At 40.5% G+C, this 18,860-nt stretch overlaps 3 protein-coding genes across 6 annotated transcripts; 2 read left to right on the plus strand and 1 right to left on the minus strand.

Annotated features, from left to right (window-relative positions):
* Nucleotides 1-399: 399 nt before the first annotated feature.
* Nucleotides 400-2,226, plus strand: LOC145435574 (uncharacterized). Of its 3 annotated transcripts, XM_080312860.1 has the most exons (5): nucleotides 400-630; nucleotides 1,324-1,472; nucleotides 1,548-1,787; nucleotides 1,850-1,924; nucleotides 1,980-2,222. In XM_080312860.1, the coding sequence occupies exons 2-5, from the start codon at nucleotides 1,454-1,456 to the stop codon at nucleotides 2,048-2,050; spliced, it is 405 nt and encodes a 134-aa protein (XP_080168986.1). In that variant the 5' UTR covers nucleotides 400-630; nucleotides 1,324-1,453; the 3' UTR covers nucleotides 2,051-2,222. The 3 variants fall into 3 exon arrangements, with proteins under 3 accessions (XP_080168986.1, XP_080168987.1, XP_080168985.1); XM_080312861.1 differs by lacking the exon at nucleotides 400-630 and having other exon boundaries at nucleotides 1,059-1,472; nucleotides 1,850-1,918; nucleotides 1,980-2,226; XM_080312859.1 differs by lacking the exon at nucleotides 400-630 and having other exon boundaries at nucleotides 1,061-1,472.
* Nucleotides 2,227-3,247: 1,021 nt separating this feature from the next.
* LOC145435576 (uncharacterized) lies at nucleotides 3,248-5,692 on the plus strand. 2 transcript variants are annotated; one of them, XR_013913895.1, is made up of 4 exons: nucleotides 3,248-3,464; nucleotides 3,843-3,931; nucleotides 5,250-5,567; nucleotides 5,615-5,692. XR_013913895.1 is itself a non-coding variant. In XM_080312864.1 (3 exons), the coding sequence occupies exons 1-3, from the start codon at nucleotides 3,350-3,352 to the stop codon at nucleotides 5,391-5,393; spliced, it is 348 nt and encodes a 115-aa protein (XP_080168990.1). In that variant the 5' UTR covers nucleotides 3,248-3,349; the 3' UTR covers nucleotides 5,394-5,692. The 2 variants fall into 2 exon arrangements, 1 of the variants encoding a protein (XP_080168990.1); XM_080312864.1 differs by having other exon boundaries at nucleotides 5,250-5,692.
* A 4,559-nt stretch (nucleotides 5,693-10,251) lies between these two features.
* On the minus strand, nucleotides 10,252-13,984 carry LOC145435571 (3-oxoacyl-[acyl-carrier-protein] reductase FabG-like). The gene is made up of 2 exons (XM_080312856.1): nucleotides 13,358-13,984; nucleotides 10,252-10,518 (listed from the first exon to the last, which is right to left on the minus strand). Exons 1-2 carry the CDS (start codon nucleotides 13,933-13,935, stop codon nucleotides 10,332-10,334), a joined length of 765 nt encoding a protein of 254 aa, XP_080168982.1. The 5' UTR covers nucleotides 13,936-13,984; the 3' UTR covers nucleotides 10,252-10,331.
* Between the last annotated feature and the right edge of the window lie 4,876 nt (nucleotides 13,985-18,860).

The following is an 18,860-nucleotide window of genomic DNA, read 5'->3' on the forward strand; positions in this document are numbered from 1 at the left end:
GAAATCCTGCTACGACTCCGGCTTCTGATCCGGAGTGTAAACGAGAGGCCATTTCTCCCAGTTGCGAGTTCACATAAGTTTCGGCGCGAAATACTGGCACACAAAGCGCTCTCGCAATGGAGGCTTACAGCTACGCAGTCGTATGTTAGGTTTAGTTGCGTTCTGGAATTAATCGTGGTAAATTAAGGCTCAACCAACCATATTCCTTCAGAGGATTACTGAAAACTGAACTGTAGATGGTAATTTATATATGCTTGATACGAAACATAGGTATATAGTGTATGGTATAATGTCACAAAGTATAGAACTTGGTTTGCACTTTTGCGAATATCATATAAGCTATTGTGACAGTGCTAGATCAGATGGTGGTCGCTAAAATCATTCATTGTGATCGAATGTTCTTGTACTTTTGTCTATAATAGTGTAGTGGGAGCTCAGCTACAACATGGTAATGCCCAGATATAAAATAAGACGGGGGAAGCACAGACGTAGGCAGTACCAGAAAGAGTGGCTACGGTTCAAGCGAGCTAGAACCGCCGATTTGACGGGACGGATCGTTTCATCATCAACAAGTGAAATATGACACGGGCAATTGGACTCTGTACAAAATACGTATCAAATGCTCATCCGGTAAGTCAACTCATAATTTGTGAAGGTTTACCGTTACTCAGTACCAGTGTTGGGATGACTTGAATCATGACAAAAATGAGACTGTAGCATGTAGCTATACCAGTGATTCCCAACCGCGGCCTCGAGCTAGCCGTCTTGCGTCCCCCACAAAAATTTAAAGAAATCGATTTATGATATCTAATAAAATTTATATTTATAAAATTCTCTTGCTTAGCTTGGAGTCTGGAGTTGTTGATTAGGATTGCAGAAAAGTTCTGAGTAGAGTGCTAACGTTATGTCACTACTGTATATAGGTATTGATAACTAATCTACGAATAGATGTACAAAACGTGACTCACGGTTGAATACGCTGAGGTAAAACCCAGCAGCAGTTCTCCTCGATTTTACTCTATTTTGTGAACTTTTTATTGATCTAAAGCAGTCACGAATTCGTACGGCCCCAACTATATACTCTGAAATTCTAAATTTGGCCCTGACACCGAAAAAGGTTGGGAACCACTAAGCTATATATACAGTTACTTGCGTACAGTATTTCATTAGCAGTTCTATGTTTGCGTGTGCGATACAATATCGTTTTTTCAAGTTTGTGCGAGTTTTCAAATTTGAGTAATTCTAGATCTAGTTGCGCTGTTTACAAATCCAGTAGTTTGATAAATCTGGAAACTTACCATCTATATTATCCATCTGTTTTAGATTTATGGGTCAAGGCCTTTCGTGATATGAGGGCAGTTGCAGACAATAGTAGCTTGCCTTCCGCTTCAAATAAGGAATTACAACGGCCTAACCGAAAGCGTCAGCCGCCAAAAGATTTTTTGACAAGTCCATGTCATCTGATAATCAAGGTATAGCCTACACTGTTATTCTGCCTAATATGTTATACGCAGAAGTGACATATGTATAACTTTCATACTTTGTAGATGATGCTGTTCCTTCAAAGAAAAAACGTAATCCAAGTATTCAGACACAAGGCATGCCTATACCAACTCCAAGAGTGCGGTCACCTCCTGATTCTGGCGATGAAAGTGTGACAAGCAAGAGTGCTCTTGTTAATGATGCTTCAAATGCAAGTTTGCCATCATCAAGTGAGGAGAGTGTTCAAGAACAGCATGATCCCAACATTGAATGTAGCGGCCAGTTGCAGGGAATCAACCAATGCAGTAAGCTCCTAACACTTTGATTCATTCTCGAATTTAAGCAATAGAGTCGCTCTATTTTCCAGACGAACCTTCATTTGTAAGCAATGTTGAACTGCAAAATTCTGACTGTCAACAACAAGGCCTATCACAAAGTAATGGTAAGTTTATCGCATATGATCAATCCAGTTTTCTTGAATTCGAATAATTTTTTAGCTCCTCCATGTTCTTCATCAACTCCAACATCTGCACACAGTGACCACTCTATATATTTCACTGATGCGTAAAGACATCAAAGACATCAAGTTGCAGATGAACCAGATGATGTACCTCAGCTCCAAGCAGATGAACCAGATGATGGATCTAATTAAAGGTCACATCATCAACGACTCAAAAAATATACACAGTACAACAGCCCCAATCTTGCTTGAAGATCTTATTGAAAACCCCTGCCAAACCGTATCTCGGCTGGAACAACTGGAAAAGAACTTGACTGACGGCGATTGTAAGAAATCTGAACTGGTATGATTTTGTCGATTAGAGCAAACTTAGCCGGAGTATCTAACCCAGGGGCAGGCAGCATACGGCCCGCGAAGTGATTTTGTCCGGCCCGCCGACAGTTTTCTGTCCTACATGATAATGCCCCGCCCCAGTTTGCCGAGATTCCTCACTAATTCCTTACTACGTCAAATTTTAGTGACTATGTTATAATATTATACATGTATGCGCAGCGTTTAGTGACTATGTTATTATATTATACATGTATGCGCAGCGTAGCGAGAGTGGAGCTTACGCGTAAGTTCGTTGAAGCGAGAAGACTTGCATTATCGGCATTGACGATGCAATCAAACCTAATGTGGTCTGTGGTAATCATGATTTTTGTCGACTACAATGGTCAGCAGGCTGATATTTCCTATTTTTGATTCCGTAACCGCCGACTTGTAGCACAGCACACTTCTAGGTTTTTGTAAGGCACCGCTCATGCCAGGGGCGCCAACTCAAAATGGGTTGCAGGCCACTTTTCGAATTTGGTAGAGGACGCAGGCCGCATGAATTCAGTATCGAGATTGCCTACATGACAATGTTATTCTCAAATCCACATTGTATTCGCCATTATCGGCGAGAAATGGCTTTGAAGTGACATTGCTGTCGTTGAAATACATTCATTAAATACGATATATTCCTTGTGGATAAATGGACGAATAATGCTTAATGCATCGATTCATCAATCCGGTGCCCAAGTACTTAATTTTCCTATATCCGGCCTGCCGACTGGAGAAGTTGCCCACCCTGATCTAACCTCTCGTCAAGATCAACGTTCCATCAAGTTATTTGATGTTTATGCAGGCGTGTAGCCAGGGGGGGTTTGGGGGTATAATCTTCATTTATGCATGTACTTTACCATGATGAATTGATGCTATATTAGCGAATTCGAAAAATATCGAAACCCTACTTATTTTTTGGGCTGATTTTTCATTCTGGTACACACCACTATCGTATGGCAGAGCCATTTGTATTTTGTACTACAGGTATCTGCTTTGAAAGGACTTCACGGTGAACAATTGGCTTCAACGGTCAGAAATATCATGACAAGCATAGCTGTAAAAGATGTGTGGCAATTGTTCAGCCTAAAAGGTCAAAGAAGCAAAAATAGACAAAAAAGAAGTTTTCAAAATTTTAATCTTTACAAGACTATTACACGTAAGTTGTTACTGATATTACAATCGAGATTACAAAACCCTCGATGGCAATGCCTTCAAGAGCATTTTTACAGAGTTAAAGTATTTTGCTTTCCCTTCTTGTGAAAGATCATCGCAGCTAAATTGCAAATCGTTGCTGACCACACAGCCTTATAAGCCCTCGTTTGAAGTCATCTTCTACTGACATTGCCGACATGGCAAAATCACAAACAAGTGCGTTGATTGCGCAACTCGGTGTTGAGTCTGGAATGTTTTGAAATGCCAATTTTGACACTATGGGGTGATCACATTCGAGAGAGATTGTTACCGCTGGCGGAGATTCCGATTTGCCGCATTGTTTTGTAATGCAGCCCCTGATCTACTTATATTATCTTTGAAGGAGCATGTAAAGTGGCTAATCCTACGGCCGAGAATACAACAATCACAACCAAAGTGGGACGATTTCTAACTGTTATTGGAGCTTGCAAGGTAGTTTTGTTTATGAATCTGACGTCTGTGTGACAGCTGCGTTCTTTATCATATCATTTGACAGTAAGTGAATCGTTGCTACCTCCAGGGCCGCTACCATTCATCTTCAGAACACTATACCAGTGGTTCCCAAACTTTGACGTGATGTAATTAAAAAAAAAATTATAGTAATTTAATTTTGTCAAAATTGTTGGTCTTGCTTGCATAAATTTTTGATCATCTCGTTACACTTGCTCAGATTTAGCGGTGGAACCAATGTCTCCAAAACTTTTTTGCCAATAATCCGTCACTCATTTCAAACTCCTTTCAATTCACATTTCTACACGGGAAGCAAGTTCATCCTCAACTGGTCGCATTCGTACCGCGTGGGGGGCTCAGATTGCTATTGCCTGACCCATGTTCCCTCTAAGCTGCACTGCGCACGTGCGCAATTGCACAGTGCTTAGTTGGTCTCTGCGCACAGAAAAAATCTGGAGTGATGTCATTTTTTTAGTCGTTATGCACTACTGTGAGTTGGTGAGTGTGTGCAGACTCGTCAAAAATTAGAGGGAGCATTGGATCGGCTATTTCGGTGGCGAACAAGATGCATGGCAAATATGGCTCAATTCCAACGTGTAGATGTCAAATCATTGAGATACAAAATTAGGGATTTGAAACTTCGCTGGTACATTTTACAGCTAGCTATAGTATCCCGTTCACCAAAGAAATGTTTGAAGCTGGCCCAGAACGATAACGATGAGTTATACGATCTTCCAGGGCCGCCACACTTCAAACACCCAATTAGGGGAGCTCGACTGAACCCAAAATTACTTTGTTTGTCGTTTGTTGAAGTAGATTTTTGTCGTGCTTTGCTCGATTTTTTGTCCCTTTAGGTCTACATTTAAATATGATTAGTAAGATAAAAAGGTGCTTATAATAGAGAAATATGCAAATTGGTGGTGGTGATTACCACACATTGAAAAGGACTACGACTCTACTCTGTGGTAAGAGATGGGTCTCAAGAACATTTTCAAACCCGAAAATGGGCCACGGCCAAAAGATGGCTGAGAACCCCTGGTTTATTAGCTTCTATATGTTGGAATTAAGCCAAATTTGGCGCGCAGAGTTAAATCGACAATTTCGTCGAAGTAGATGGTAAAGTTTGACTTGGCTGTCACACTCCACCAAGTTCGTCGTGACTTCCTAAAGACGGTTCGGAATCCTTGGATGAATGTGACTTGACATGACGGTCCCACATTACTCACAAACAAACAAACACATATAATGACTATTGCTCTACTGCTAATCAATCAACGTAATCAATTCATTTATGTTATAGGACGACGATAAAGGAGAAAACGGGAGCAAGACTGTTATCGAGGAGGCAGAAGTATTGGCTGAAGTGATTGCACAGTTCTGTATCAAGGCCCAATTCTTGCTAACGTATTTTCTTCATCCATGTTTTTTTCGTGTTTTGTACTGATTTCATACAGAACAGAAAGCCATATACATGCTGATTTTTAAAATTGGCAATTAGTTTTCCTTCTGAACAAAAAGGCCTACCTCTTGCTGCCTACTTCTTGCTAACGTTTGTTATGTCAGGGACTATTATTTTACCTTCATTCTTCATCCATTTTTATTCCAATTTTTCGTCGAGGTCTAGTCAAGTGCATTTTTTTTGTATTTTGAACTGTCTTCGTCGAGGTCTAGTCCAGTGCATTTTTTTGTATTTTGAACTGGTACAATACAGAACAAAAAGCCATACATGATTTGTAAAACTGAGGATTCGTATTCGTTCATGTGTGAAGTGCAGCATATAGCAGGTTTAGCCAACCAGGGTTCAGGGTCACACAGGCTCGAATTGTACAAAAAATATCGTTGAGGATGTTTATCAGGATATCTTTGAGGATCTCCATCAGGATATCTTTGAGGATGTTTATCAGGATATCTTTGAGGATGTCTATCAGGACATCTTATATATATCCATTTCTGTCGACAAATGTATATATTTTGCACTTCATTGAAGGACATCTTTTGAACTCATGGAAGATGTTTAAAAGATATCTTTAATAAGTTTTGTGTTTGCTGGGTAATAGCAATTATGCAATCATCGGAATTATGAATTCGTCAACCTGCATCCCGCATCATGACAATAGCAACGTACGTAGGGTCTTTCGGAACGATTTCTATCTACATCAAACCGAAGTATTCAAGCACTGCGACGCGAAATTCTGCGTCACGCGAAATGCAGATAACGATCGATCCTGTCGACACACATCAAAACCGGTCTCTTGAAGATTTCCTCGAAAAGAAATATACCGTCCTATTGATTTCTATTCTCCCGGCACTTTAATATTCATAGTGATAGCATGACACCAACCTTACGTGACAGTATTAGGTGACGCTTTAAAATGACGCTTCGACCTGCCCAGAGTTCGCATTCCACAGAGGTCGTTTTGTTCTATTTTCAAAAAGCCGATAGCATCCGCTTTTGGTATTATAGAAATAATTATTGTAATTTAATTTTCGTCTCCGCGACCCCTAGTTTGGGAACACCTTGTTTAAGTTGGTTGTTAGTTGTGAATCGTTACTTCTATTTCCAGTTGCTCATTTTAAAAATACAGTAGATTGTACAAGCCTGATACATGGTATTTCGATTCCAATGGTCGTTTTACATCTAACGCATGTCATTGTATACAATTCATGAATGGGCCACTTATAGCTCTGCCCAATTTTGTGCCGGCTTTTGTAAGACGTTTACGTACTATCTATTATCGATTGTCCATCTTCAGTTGAAAATTTCAGCTGTTTCCATAAATCATGGCTGCCCGAGTCTGGATTATATCCGACTCGAAACGTGTCGCGAGCAGACATGGGGTAATCGCGATTAGTAATCGTAATCGATTACGACGATTACAGCATTTTCAAGTAATCGTAATCGCAATCGATTACATTCGAAAAAAATCCAAAGTAATCGTAATCGACTACTTCACATATCTAATCGATTTTTTTGTGAAAGAACGATTACTTTTTATTTGTACAATGAATTTGACATAACCGAACATTCGTGAACAAGGAAGAGATATTATACAAGATTATTGATAGCGCAAGCGCTTGATTTTCAAACGCCACTGCTCATTATTCCGTCAGAAATATTAGCTTTGCTCGTCCTTGCGTAAGAAGTATCCACAGGTAAATATGTATTCGCTGTACATTGTTGTGTTATTGTTAGAACAGTGTAAGCCAAGCTGTCTATCAGGTTATCAATACACTCCAGACGTCACTACCTCGCAGCAAGATAATAATCACCACTCGGCCTATAGTTTCAGATAGTAACTTATGCATTGATGTTTGATTATGCTTATAGTTAAACGCAGTTTGACCGTTGCTGCTTGGCGAGCAGTAGGCCTATCTATGTAGTATACGTAGGCAAAGATTTGAAGTTTTGTACTCGTCAAATAAAACATTACGATGGTTAAAATCAACAGCTGCGTTTATATATCATAACCGAGCCGTTCTTTGCCGTTTCTCGTAACGGCATAACGGCAGTTTGCAGTATCTGTATTAAGTTGAAGGTAGAATTTTAAGTTCACTTTATCTTATTCTCATATGACTACTTGAAACGGGCGCCAATCGTTATTTCACAATTCTTCACTCGACATTTATACCTGTCGCCATAGCCATCCGCTTATACACCATGTTAGCGTGGGTTGTAGGTACAGTCAGGACCAAAACAGCAATTCGTCCCCCACTTCAAACGTTGGTATTGGTAAGGTTGTAACCAAGTTATAATGTTCCGAGTCACAAGTCAATCTCACTTTTATAGTTTTGACTCGAGTCAAGTCGAGTCATTTTCAATTCACCCCCGAGTCAAGTCCGAGTCCAAGTCAGCTGGTATAGGGTCGAGTCCGAGTCATATTTTTTTACTCGAGTAGGCTACGAGTCCAAGTTGTTATGTTCACAGATCAGTTATCTGATCAATCCGATTCAACCCACTTTTTTCAACTCTGCTCGAGTGATATAGAATGGGTCGTATTTATAATATAGTAATTTTCATCAGTTTTCATACTTTACGGCCCTATTTCCAAGTATCGGGACTGATAGACGAAATACAATTAATGTGGTAAGTTTACTATTCTTCGAAGTTACATGGAATGTCTGTCTTGGCCGTTCTAGTCTCGAGTCATAGGACTTGCTTCGAGTCATGCAAAATGACTCTCGAGTACAAGTCGAGTCAATGCAAAAAATGACTCGAGTCAAGTCTAGTCACCAAAAAATCGCGAGTCGAGTTGAGAGTCATGACTCGAGTCATTACAACCCTGGGTATTGGGGTATTGGGTCAGTTTTCAAGTTGATGACTGAATTTCGTCAATAATATTGGTAATTGCATTATATTGCTATTCATTCAGATTTACCGGTAGAGCTGGGGGCAAGTAATTCATAATTATAGCATCTGGTATGTTGTTATAATTTCATTATTGTATGTTGTTAATTCGTGAACTCCCGTCTTTTATATAATCAAAAGATTCTGTAGTGGCCCTAACGTAGCAGACTAAAGTAAAAACTTTCGTGAGACGCACACACAAATTGTCATGTCTTCATTCCTCTGTGAGTGCCCCGGGTGGCATTTGCATTGTTAGGACTCAGATTGGAAGGACCGGACTATTTGCCACGTCCACAGAGCGCGGCTATTGACAATGGACACATACCCAACGTTTTGGCCAAGGTCATTCTTTGGTAGCACACTTTGTGGAGTTGCATGTTGGCCGAAATTGCATGCGTCTTATGGTGTCGTGGCGGGGTAATGACCGACACCGAAATGCCTATTCCTATAAATTATGCATGCTTTTTTTCTTGAGGGGGAGAGGTATGCATTTCAAAATCAAGCTATTTAGAGACATTAAATCCCGAAGCTCGAAAAAATTTTTCAAGTTAATTAACTCTCTTGAAAATATGTTGATTGACGAAATGCTTTTGAGTCCCCTTAGAGCTCGCTCCCGGTCCTATTGGGGAGTGGAAGTTACGAACCTGGCAAGAATGCAAATCGTTGGGTGCGACGAATAGAATAGTCCTGCATAAAAGTGGGCAATGGGTGCATCATGACGTAACAAGCGAATCACGTATGATTTATAAAGAAAGTTTTTATCTCATTAGACCTTTTCATCGCAAGCCTTATTTATATTGTCTTCCAATATCTCTTCTGAAATTAGTTCTAAGAAGCAAAGCAACTGTAATCGTGAGTAATCGTGATCACTTTTGGAAAGTAATCGTAATCGTAATCGACTACTTCCTGATTTGGCTGTAATCGTAATCGTAATCGTAATCGCGGGATTCACAAGTAATCGTAATCGCAATCGATTACATTCGTGAAGTAATCACCCCATGTCTGGTCGCGAGCCAGTTTTCAAATTTGTAGAGGCCTCAAGAATGCAATATTGAAACAAAAACCACGCTTTTATAGCAACCAAGTTTTTAAATTATTTCGTCAGTACAATTCTGAGCTCTCTATTATGGGAGATCTTGGCAGTGCCTGGGCCATTGTACGTCAACGCAATACACCCATTCACATCAGGTGGTTGTGGAATGGTGTTGCCATCGCCAAAGTTTATTTTGAAACGACAACAACGATATCTTGAAACTGGAATCAATTTAGGCATTATTTCAAAATGCTACAATTGGCGGGCTTCCGACATCTAAAATTTTATTGAAGGCCGTGGTCGGCTGGGCAATTCTCAGTTGTTGATAGATCGACGTCCTATCTTGGTACTCGCGAGCTGCAAGCTGATTCGGAGCGCTTACCTCGAATTTACAGTGCCAGTCGCTCGCTGTAACGATCTGCCTCTACACCCATACTATGAGAGCACTATGGTCCTTTGAAAAAATGCCAGTAACAGAACGTTGACTACACTTGTCTATTTGTTTTACAGTAATGTCTGCCCGTCAGCGATGCCTTCTTTAAAACTACTATATCACTAGTGACTAATGCCAAATAAATTATAGGTTTTGAACTTTCTTCATTCAGACGAACTCTTCCGATCACATGAGCCTTTGACTTGAGCTCGAGTTTCATCGAGTAGTATCCCTATCAAGTCTTATTAACGATATTGCAGAACCACTAGAAAGTCTATATAAGCGGTGTTAATTACATTTTGCCTGCTGGTGAGAAGGTCAGTATACCCTTCCTCCGCTATAGACAAAACAGTAAACACGAAGTTGAATATGAGTGATTAACACGAAGTTGAATATGAGTGATTTACGTTATCAGGAAAACTGGATTGAGACTATGAACGCAACCCAACAAATCGGGATCCACTTCCCCGTCCGGCCTGAGCACGCACAGATATGAAAGAGATATAATTATTGTAATATTTGTCCATGAGCGATAGCCATTTCAAAATGAATAACACTTCGGGAAAAACAATTATTTCACTGTCAGACATCTTCCCCCGTCAAGCACAAAGATGCTTCCAGTGGTCCACGCAGAGTCGTCCGATGCTAAAAATAGAATGGCTTTGGAGACTTCTTGCGTTGTGCCCATTCTTCCAATCGGATGTGCCTGAGCCCGGCGCTCTTGAAACGCATCCAAATCTCCCTCGATTTCAATAGACCTTGAAAGTACAATGCATTCACGATTCAGTTGATTTTGTATAGGTGGCGAGCAGACGTGGAAGATTCAAACATGTACCTTTCATGCAACCATCATCATCATCATTGGTTTATTAGCAATTTTATCAATTCAATACACCACAAAAAATGCGATACAATGAAAAGAAAGGATGATGTCGAAGCGACTAGGAGTTGTCTATGGAATCAGACACCCACCTTGGCCTAGGCCAGGGGTCGCCAACTCAAAATGGGTCGCGGGCCACTTTTCAAAATTCCTAGAGGCCGCGGGCAGCATGACTACAAAATCGAGAATAACATAGCCAACGCAGCTTAACAACTACGTGCTCTCTGCTGTGCTCTCTTACACGGGCGATGGACATAGTCACCACAAAATACATGATATTTTATTGAACAAACACAAATACAACAAAAATATCATGCTCATCAATTTCATTATATTTTGAACTATTAGCTGCACACGATACCAGACAACACTCTGTAGCAACTAAAACAGGGGTGGGCAACCTTTTTGCTTTTCACGGCTGCATTTCGATTACTCATGTAGCCCGCGGCTGCATTCCGGTGAATAGTGGTGATGAACAAACTGGGGCCAAATATCCACGTCAAACTCACCATGTCCATTGCTGGTACACTCCGGACAAATCTATTTACGCATATCGGCTTATACTATGGGCAATGATACCGTGAATGTAGTCATGTTATGAAGAGCGACAGGGATACGCACTGTAGTCGCGCGAAGCGAGAAAATTTTTTCATGTTTATGAGTGAATTTCATCATTTAATATTAGTATAGTTTCACATATTACTATCAAATATTCATCCTTTCTCGGCCCATGTGATCAGATTCACCGGTAGAGTTTATGCAGGGGGTGTCTGCAAAAACTTAGAGAACTTATTAATGCTGGGGTGCATCTTTGGGTAGGCCAATTCTCATTAGTCCCCTATGTTGCATGCAGTTATTTTTTGACCTCCCATTAGAATTGTCGTTATAGTGGAAATATATTGGATTCGCCCAAACGCAGGCCTACCAGAAAAAAAAATTCGGGATGAGGAGAACACTATTCAAAATTGGTATTTCTTCATGGGTCGCATCATTTTTCTCCGCTGTTCGCATCTGTACTGTGGGACTCAGACTACAAAGGACACTGCTGTATTAAAATCAAAAATCAACACGCACTGAAGCGCACAAAGCGCGAAGAAAATTTCAAGAATAATTCAAACCTCACATTAATTAAGGAGTCAATTCGTAAATGCAATTTGCATAATATTGACAGCCACCAACACATCCTAATTGAATTGATTATCGACGGCCGCATAATTTCTCTTCTACTGCCGCAGATTGGCCGCCCCAGGATTTAAGAATCGATATTGGGGTTGGTTATAGACACGGTACGACGGTAGCCTATTTGCTGGAAAACTATCTCCTCGTAAAGCATGATTTCTTGGAGAGTCCGAAATCGTTTATCACGCCTACCGGTCTTGGCAGTGGTGGGCCATTGCACGCCAAGGCAATATGCCCATTCATATCAGCAAATTATTCCTCCATACAATGATATTACCATGCCGAACCGCAGGAATAGTGATATTGGGCACAGTAGAATGGCTTACTTTGAACAACAACAACAATATGTTTAAACTGAAATTAATTTCGGCATTTCGAAATGGCTTTCTGACAGTTCTTCAAAAATTTCCCCAAATCAGGCCGCGGGCCACAAAATACGACCTTGCGGGCCGCATGCGGCCCGCGGGCCGCGTGTTGGTGACCCCTGGCCTAGGCGATGTAAAGAGGAGGCATGCACACTGAATGAAAGTAAGGAAGATAGTATAGAAAAAGGAAGCGACAAGAAATAGGGCGGCATATCATGGGAAGCGAGGTCGATAGGTCAGTCGTGGTCCGGTAATCTTGAGGATGGACTGTATTTATTTAGTAGTAATTGCTTGTATTTCGACTTGAATGTGGACATGCTCGTCGACTGCCGGATGGCCGGCGGGATACTGTTCCACACATCAGGTCCGGCATATTTGATAGAGCGATTTGATAGAGCGACCACTACATACTATAATGCTAGTACTATATCACATTGAAGATTATTTGGTAGTTTTCGACCGTACCTGTTTCTTTACAATTTGTCACAAAGCGTATAATTTCACTGTTCGAAAAAGTCGTACGCTACTACTCGACCTGAATCATTACAATCAACACTCGATTCAAATAAGTGTACTCGAATCAATGTTTCCGCTGTCCAGTCCTAAACGTGAGCGCAAATCGCCTGAATAATTGCACGTTATTTAAGTAGCAAGTATGGCCCCAGCAAATGTAAAATAATATGCAACGTCTTACGTCTCGATCATCCATACCACAATAAACAATACTTAAGCCTTTTAGTTGTGACAAACATTTCAGAGCCCGAGGGCTATGTAATAAGTCGAGACTTGGCAACTAAACCACAAGTCGGCTGCGTGTGAACATTTTTGATAATATGGAAGGAATATAACGATGCCATAGGATATTGAATTGCAGCTCTAGAGTATTGATAAGCTGTGTACGCGAGAGCTTTCCAAGTGAGTCGTGACAAGCGACTTCCCTTATAACTTGATTATAATTTACGGTTGTATCAACCACAAAAACAATACTCAATTCGCTGGCGTAGTAGCGGTACTGCGGCACCCATATAATCTGACATACTTCGAAAGGACATGCTTCAAACCACAAGGCTTTACGACAAATTCTGTCTTGACATAAGTAACGCACCAGATCAATCACGTGACGCATAAGTTCGCGATGTAAGCTGAAACACCAGTATGCAGAACTTTAGGTACCTGGTTATATTGGTGTTCACAGATGCCGGGTTCACTGAATTGACACGAACTCCTTTCGGCGCACACTCCCGTGCAACGAGCTTGGTGAATTGATCGACAGCGGCCTTGGTCATGCTGTATACGAAAGCACCATCAAACGCATGTAGCCCGGCAATGCTCGAAACGTTCACTATATTCCCTTTGGATTCCACCAAATACGGCATAGCTTTCTGAGTCAAAATGAACATCGACTTTACGTTGACGGCAAAGAGCGTATCGAAATCTTCAACTGTTGACGTTACTAGACTACCCGGTCTCCACGCACCGGCGTTGTTGATTAGTATATCCAGACGGTTATACTTTTCCACGACCCTATCCACCACGCTTTCGACCTCCTTTTGGTTTGAGAACTCTGCTTGTATTTGTAGTACGTCCTTGGCGCCGTTCTTGCGACATTCCAGTTCTGTTGAGTTTAATCCGTCCTTATCTCTACCTGATATAGCTAAAACAGCACCGTGCTTCGCGAAATCCTGTGCCGCTTCGCGTCCGATACCACTGGACGCGCCGGTCACCAACACAACCTTCCCCGCGAAACTCATTTTGTCGACAATACGCTACGCTTCTGCGACAGCGCTGCTGCTTCGTACTTATTTGACCGTCTTATCAGCTGACAGCAGTCACGCGTGAATGCACGTGTGCTGAGTCACGATCGTGTGTTGTTGCTTTGTTTGTAGTGGTTATCAATCTTTTTAACTTACTTATCGGTAATGTTTCTAAGCATAGTTTGTAGACTAGTAAAACTCCGAAAAGCAAAATTAACATAACCACATCCAGACTTGGACAACTACAAATTTCTTACCTTTTCGAAATTAGATTGCAATTAGAATTATAGCTATACAGTTATTTCCCAAACGAGATTAGATTTACGCTTATAGCAATACATTTTTCCAAATTAGATTAAAACTAGAATTACAGCAACAGTTCATTTCAAGTTAGATTAGAATTAGAATTACTGAATTCGCGAAAACTTGGATATTGTATCAAGTTCCGTTTATATCAAATTATAGTTCATCCCCATGAGCACGAGAATAGCAATGTCTGTGCAAGTGTACAGCAAGGTCGATTCGCACTACTTACAGTTCTCCTGTAGCATGTACAGTCAAACCTGAAATTAAAATTTGAATTATAATTAGAGCATAGAACATTTCACAAATTAAATTTTGCACTACAGTTGAGGTATAAATGTTTACTAAATATTGCCGACCGCCATATTATCCAGTCCAGTTATGGAACGACGTAAAAAATCAAGGCGGATCAACGCCGACCTATGAGTAAAATCGACAATAACAATTTAAACCAGTGATTCCCAACCGCGACCCCCGGCTAGCCTTCGTGCGCCCCTCCAAAAATATTAGGAAATCGAGTTATGACATAAATCAAATTGATATGTATAAAATACACTTGCTTGGCTAAATCTGTTTACGTGAGCAGCGAGGTCAAGAAATTGATAGAAACATATATGCAATTCCCGATCATATTGACCGATTTTATCATGAATTAACGAAAATTTCCGTGCTTCGCGCTGGCTCGCTTCACAGCAGAAGTAGTTGTGAAAAACGATCATGTTTCGTTCGCATGGGTTACCAAAAGCTGCAAATTGAGCTATTCGAAAGGTGCAGAGCTTTATTTCTATCGATGCATACCAGGAGGTATCCAGTTTTAGACAGCATAAGCATAAAGAAATGCGATACTAATCCCCTGTTTACTCGAACAGCACGTTTTAGAAAATATCATGGTATGGCACCCTCCCCCATATTACAAGGCCCGTAGTTTAGTTGAAGAGCCATATACGGAGAAGTTGTATTGGATGCGGTATAAACACTTTGCGCGATTAGTGAACGCTAAAAAAATATGAATCGGATAAATGCCATATTATGTAGCTTAATTTCCGGAAATTATAGGCATTACTACACTTGCTTTTATACTTCAACGTGTATGTTATCCAGACAAAAGAACTGATACTAATTAGAACTTAAAGTATGATACTGGGAATTGAGAGTGAAAGATAAATACTACTTCTAAAAGCGGAAAATGTATTTCCTGTCTTAATTCCAGAAAGTTTCAAAGATCTTATGCTAAAATAGGTCTAAAACTAAAAAAAGTGGGAGTTCACATTTCCAGATTAGATGGTCATGGACATGGTCTGCTAGATTACGATATGATAAGTAAATGCTAGATTGCGAAATATCACTTTCAAACGTTATGATGAGCCCTATATACTGTGATGAAATATTTCATATCCATGGGCGACAATGCGGCGTGAACGGAACCACGCATTCCGCTAGCTAAATTGTATTCACCGATACTTTCGTGAAATCATACTGGATACTCTATATCCAATGTGCGCGAAGCGTGAGGAAAATTCTGGGCCTTACTCAACTTAATGAAAATTAAATGTTGATACTCCGTGAAAACAGCCCGAAATTCCTCAGGCTATCTTCCTGATTGGAGGATTAGACTACTTCTACTTGACAAACTGAAAATAGCGAAAAGTAAGTTAGTAGATCACAAAATATTACGAAGTAGAAGTAGAAGTAGCGAAAATCAGATCTACTTGAGTAAGTACCAGAAGTAGAGGAAAACTACTTGAGTACTTCGAAAAAGTAGAAGAACTTCGTTACTGACCACCTCTGTTTCACAGTACAGCTAGTTTCGTGGCAAAAGCGAACAAGGTGGTACGGGTAGGTTCATCATCCTATGGGAGGCCTAGACAAAGTTTATTATTATTATTATATTCTTTATTCACAGTAAGAAACTGGTCAATACACACATAATCCGGGAAGCAACTTGCACCCAAAGGAAAATGGCGAGATTGGAGTAAATTTTTTAAAATTTCAGTAATGCAGTCAAATTGTTATTCCTATGCAATACATGTAGTCTAAGTCAGATTACAGAATTGCCGTAGATGAAGAATCGGCAAGGGTTACAGAGCAGAGGTAGAGATAATTGAAAATGAAGAATCGAAATTACAGAAATGATGCTGTGATTCACTAGTATAATTTTAGTCGAGTGGTGCATTCCAGTGTTGGGATGACTCGAGTCATGACTTGACTCGAGTCAGACTCGAGTCACCTTTTTCGTGTGACTTGACTTGACTCGAGTCACTTTTCTAGAATGACTTGACTTGACTTGACTCGGCGTATCAAAAATGTGGATTGACTCGTGACTCGGAGCAAAATTCACGAGTCAATTTCAAGTCATCAAGTAATCGGTGTCGATAAAATTCATTGTATCTTGCATATGGTCGGATTGCTCGTGGAACGCTCGTGTAACCCGTGAGAGCGACTAAAAATTCAATGATCGTGCGTTTCACTGTGCCTTCATTGCTCTTTCCCAAATAAATTGACCGCAAACGAAGTGATCGAAGCTTATAGCTTACGATATCGTAAACTAGTATAGTAAAGTAATTTAATAGTAAAATGTGTATTTCTGTTTTCTGTTCTTACCTTAACCAAACCTCTTGGTTAATTGAAATTGAATTTGAATATAGTTTATATAGTCATCAACCATTGGCGCAGGCTCGAATGTATATTGCACCTTATCAATACGTTTCTCTATTATCTATTTTGGCTGGTAACTATAAACTGAGGCTATGCAATTACTTACGTAGTTTAGCAGTTCTACGTATGTGTGAGCGATACAGCGCCTACTTGCCTGTATATTTAACTCTATATTCGTTCATTGGTTCAGAATCAATGACCACTCAATCTGTATTTCAGACAGCCAGCAAAATGCAATGACATAATCATGCCTCATACTTCAAAAAGGCAACTTGACTTGAATTATGACTTGACTCGTGACTTGACTTGACTTGACTCGATTTGACTCGAGTCACCTCCAATAATCGAGTGACTTGACTTGACTCGAGTCACCTTCGAAAATCGATTGACTTGACTTGACTCGAGTCAAAATGTGCAATGACTCGAAATGACTCGTGACTCGAAGGTAGTGACTTGATCCCAACACTGGTGCATTCAACGCCTTCCGAAGAATATGCACAGTGCCCAATAACGTGATCTTTTGGATCATGTCGAATCGAACGTTACCCGGAATCTGTCGGATATGTCTCATGAGCTTTTTGCTTACGACCCCTGTAGCGCCAATGACTATCGGTACTACGTAAATTTTGCATCGCCACATTTTCGCACATTCCATTTTGAGGTCTGCGTATTTGGACTGCTTTTCTGATTCTGTTTGTTGTATATTGTGATCAGCTGGGACAGCCAGTTCAATGAACAAGCATTCTCTTTTCTTTTTTAGCTTGATGATCATATCCGGGCGGTTGCTCCTGATTTCGCGGTCAGTTATAACTGGTACATCCCACAGAATTTTTACCTGGTCGTTTTCTGTCACTGGTGCTGGGCTGTAATCGTACCAATTTTTTGTCGAAGTGGTGATGTTAAAATGTTTGCATAATTCAAGATGAATGTAGTGCCCAATCCTATTGTGTCTCCATGTCTATTCGGTAGCTGCAAGTGCACCACAGCCGGACATGAGATGTGCCACAGTTTTATTTTGGTTGTGGCACATTCTGCATTTGCCGTCTGTGTTTTGCTTCAGAATTCTTTTGCGATAGTATTTTGTAGGAAGCGATTGGTCTTGTGCTGCGAAAATGAATCCTTCGCTTGCCGGTTTCAGACCAGAGCTGGATAGCCAGGTCTATGAAAGCTCGTCTACATGGGGCTGTGAAGTTAACTTCTTGTGCTGTCCATGAAGAGGCATTGACTCCCAGATCGTTTCTCTCAATATTACTATATTCTTTATTCACAGTAAAACTGGTAGATACACACATAATCCGGGGAGCAACCTGCCCCCAAAGGAAAATGGCGAGATTGGAGTAAATTTTTAAAATTTCAGTAATACATTCAAATTGTTATTCCTATGAAATACACGGAGAAGTCAGATTACAGAATTGCAGCAGTTGAAGAATTGGCAAGGGTTACAGAGGTAGAGATGATTGAAGATGAAGAATCGAAATTACAGAAATGATGCTGTGATTCACAAGTGTAATTTTAGTCCAGTGGTGCATTCAAGGCCTTCCGAAGAATGTGCACAGTGCCCAATAATGTGATCTTTTGGATCATGTCGAATCGAACGTTACCCGGAATTTGTTGGATATGTCTCATGAGTTTTTTGCTCACGACCCCTGTAGCGCCAATGACTATCGGTACAATGTTTATTTTGCATCGCCACATTTTCTCACTTTCCATTTTGAGGTCTGCGTATTTGGAGTGTTTTTCTGATTCTTTTTGCAGTAGGCTGTGATCAGCTGGGACAATGAATAAGCATTCTCTTTTCTTTTTTAGTTTGACGATTATATCCGGGCGGTTGCTTCTGACTTCGCGGTCAGTTATAACTAGGGCTGGGCAAAATCGAGTACCTGGGTGATTCGATTCTGAATCATGTATTATGCTTCGAGTCGAGTATTCGAGTATCAGTAAATATGACGTCATAAAAGAATGCA

The sequence above is a fragment of the Botryllus schlosseri genome, chromosome 3 (genome assembly GCF_051294905.1).
Source record: "Botryllus schlosseri isolate E-star chromosome 3, Bs_hap1, whole genome shotgun sequence".
NCBI classification, from domain to species: Eukaryota; Metazoa; Chordata; class Ascidiacea; order Stolidobranchia; family Styelidae; genus Botryllus; species Botryllus schlosseri.

Excerpts from the sequence above, each read along its gene's own strand:
- LOC145435574 (XM_080312860.1), top strand. Across the intron at positions 1,788-1,849 it reads GCAGGGAATCAACCAATGCA|ACGAACCTTCATTTGTAAGC; the intron begins GTAAGCTCCTAA and ends TCTATTTTCCAG. Across the intron at positions 1,925-1,979 it reads AGGCCTATCACAAAGTAATG|CTCCTCCATGTTCTTCATCA; the intron begins GTAAGTTTATCG and ends ATAATTTTTTAG.
- LOC145435576 (XM_080312864.1), top strand. The coding sequence starts at position 3,350 with ATGACAAGCATAGCTGTAAAAGATGTGTGGCAATTGTTCAGCCTAAAA. Across the intron at positions 3,465-3,842 it reads TCTTTACAAGACTATTACAC|GAGCATGTAAAGTGGCTAAT; the intron begins GTAAGTTGTTAC and ends TTATCTTTGAAG. Across the intron at positions 3,932-5,249 it reads CTGTTATTGGAGCTTGCAAG|GACGACGATAAAGGAGAAAA; the intron begins GTAGTTTTGTTT and ends TTTATGTTATAG.
- LOC145435571 (XM_080312856.1), bottom strand. The coding sequence starts at position 13,935 with ATGAGTTTCGCGGGGAAGGTTGTGTTGGTGACCGGCGCGTCCAGTGGT. Across the intron at positions 10,519-13,357 it reads GTGAACACCAATATAACCAG|GTCTATTGAAATCGAGGGAG; the intron begins GTACCTAAAGTT and ends TGTACTTTCAAG.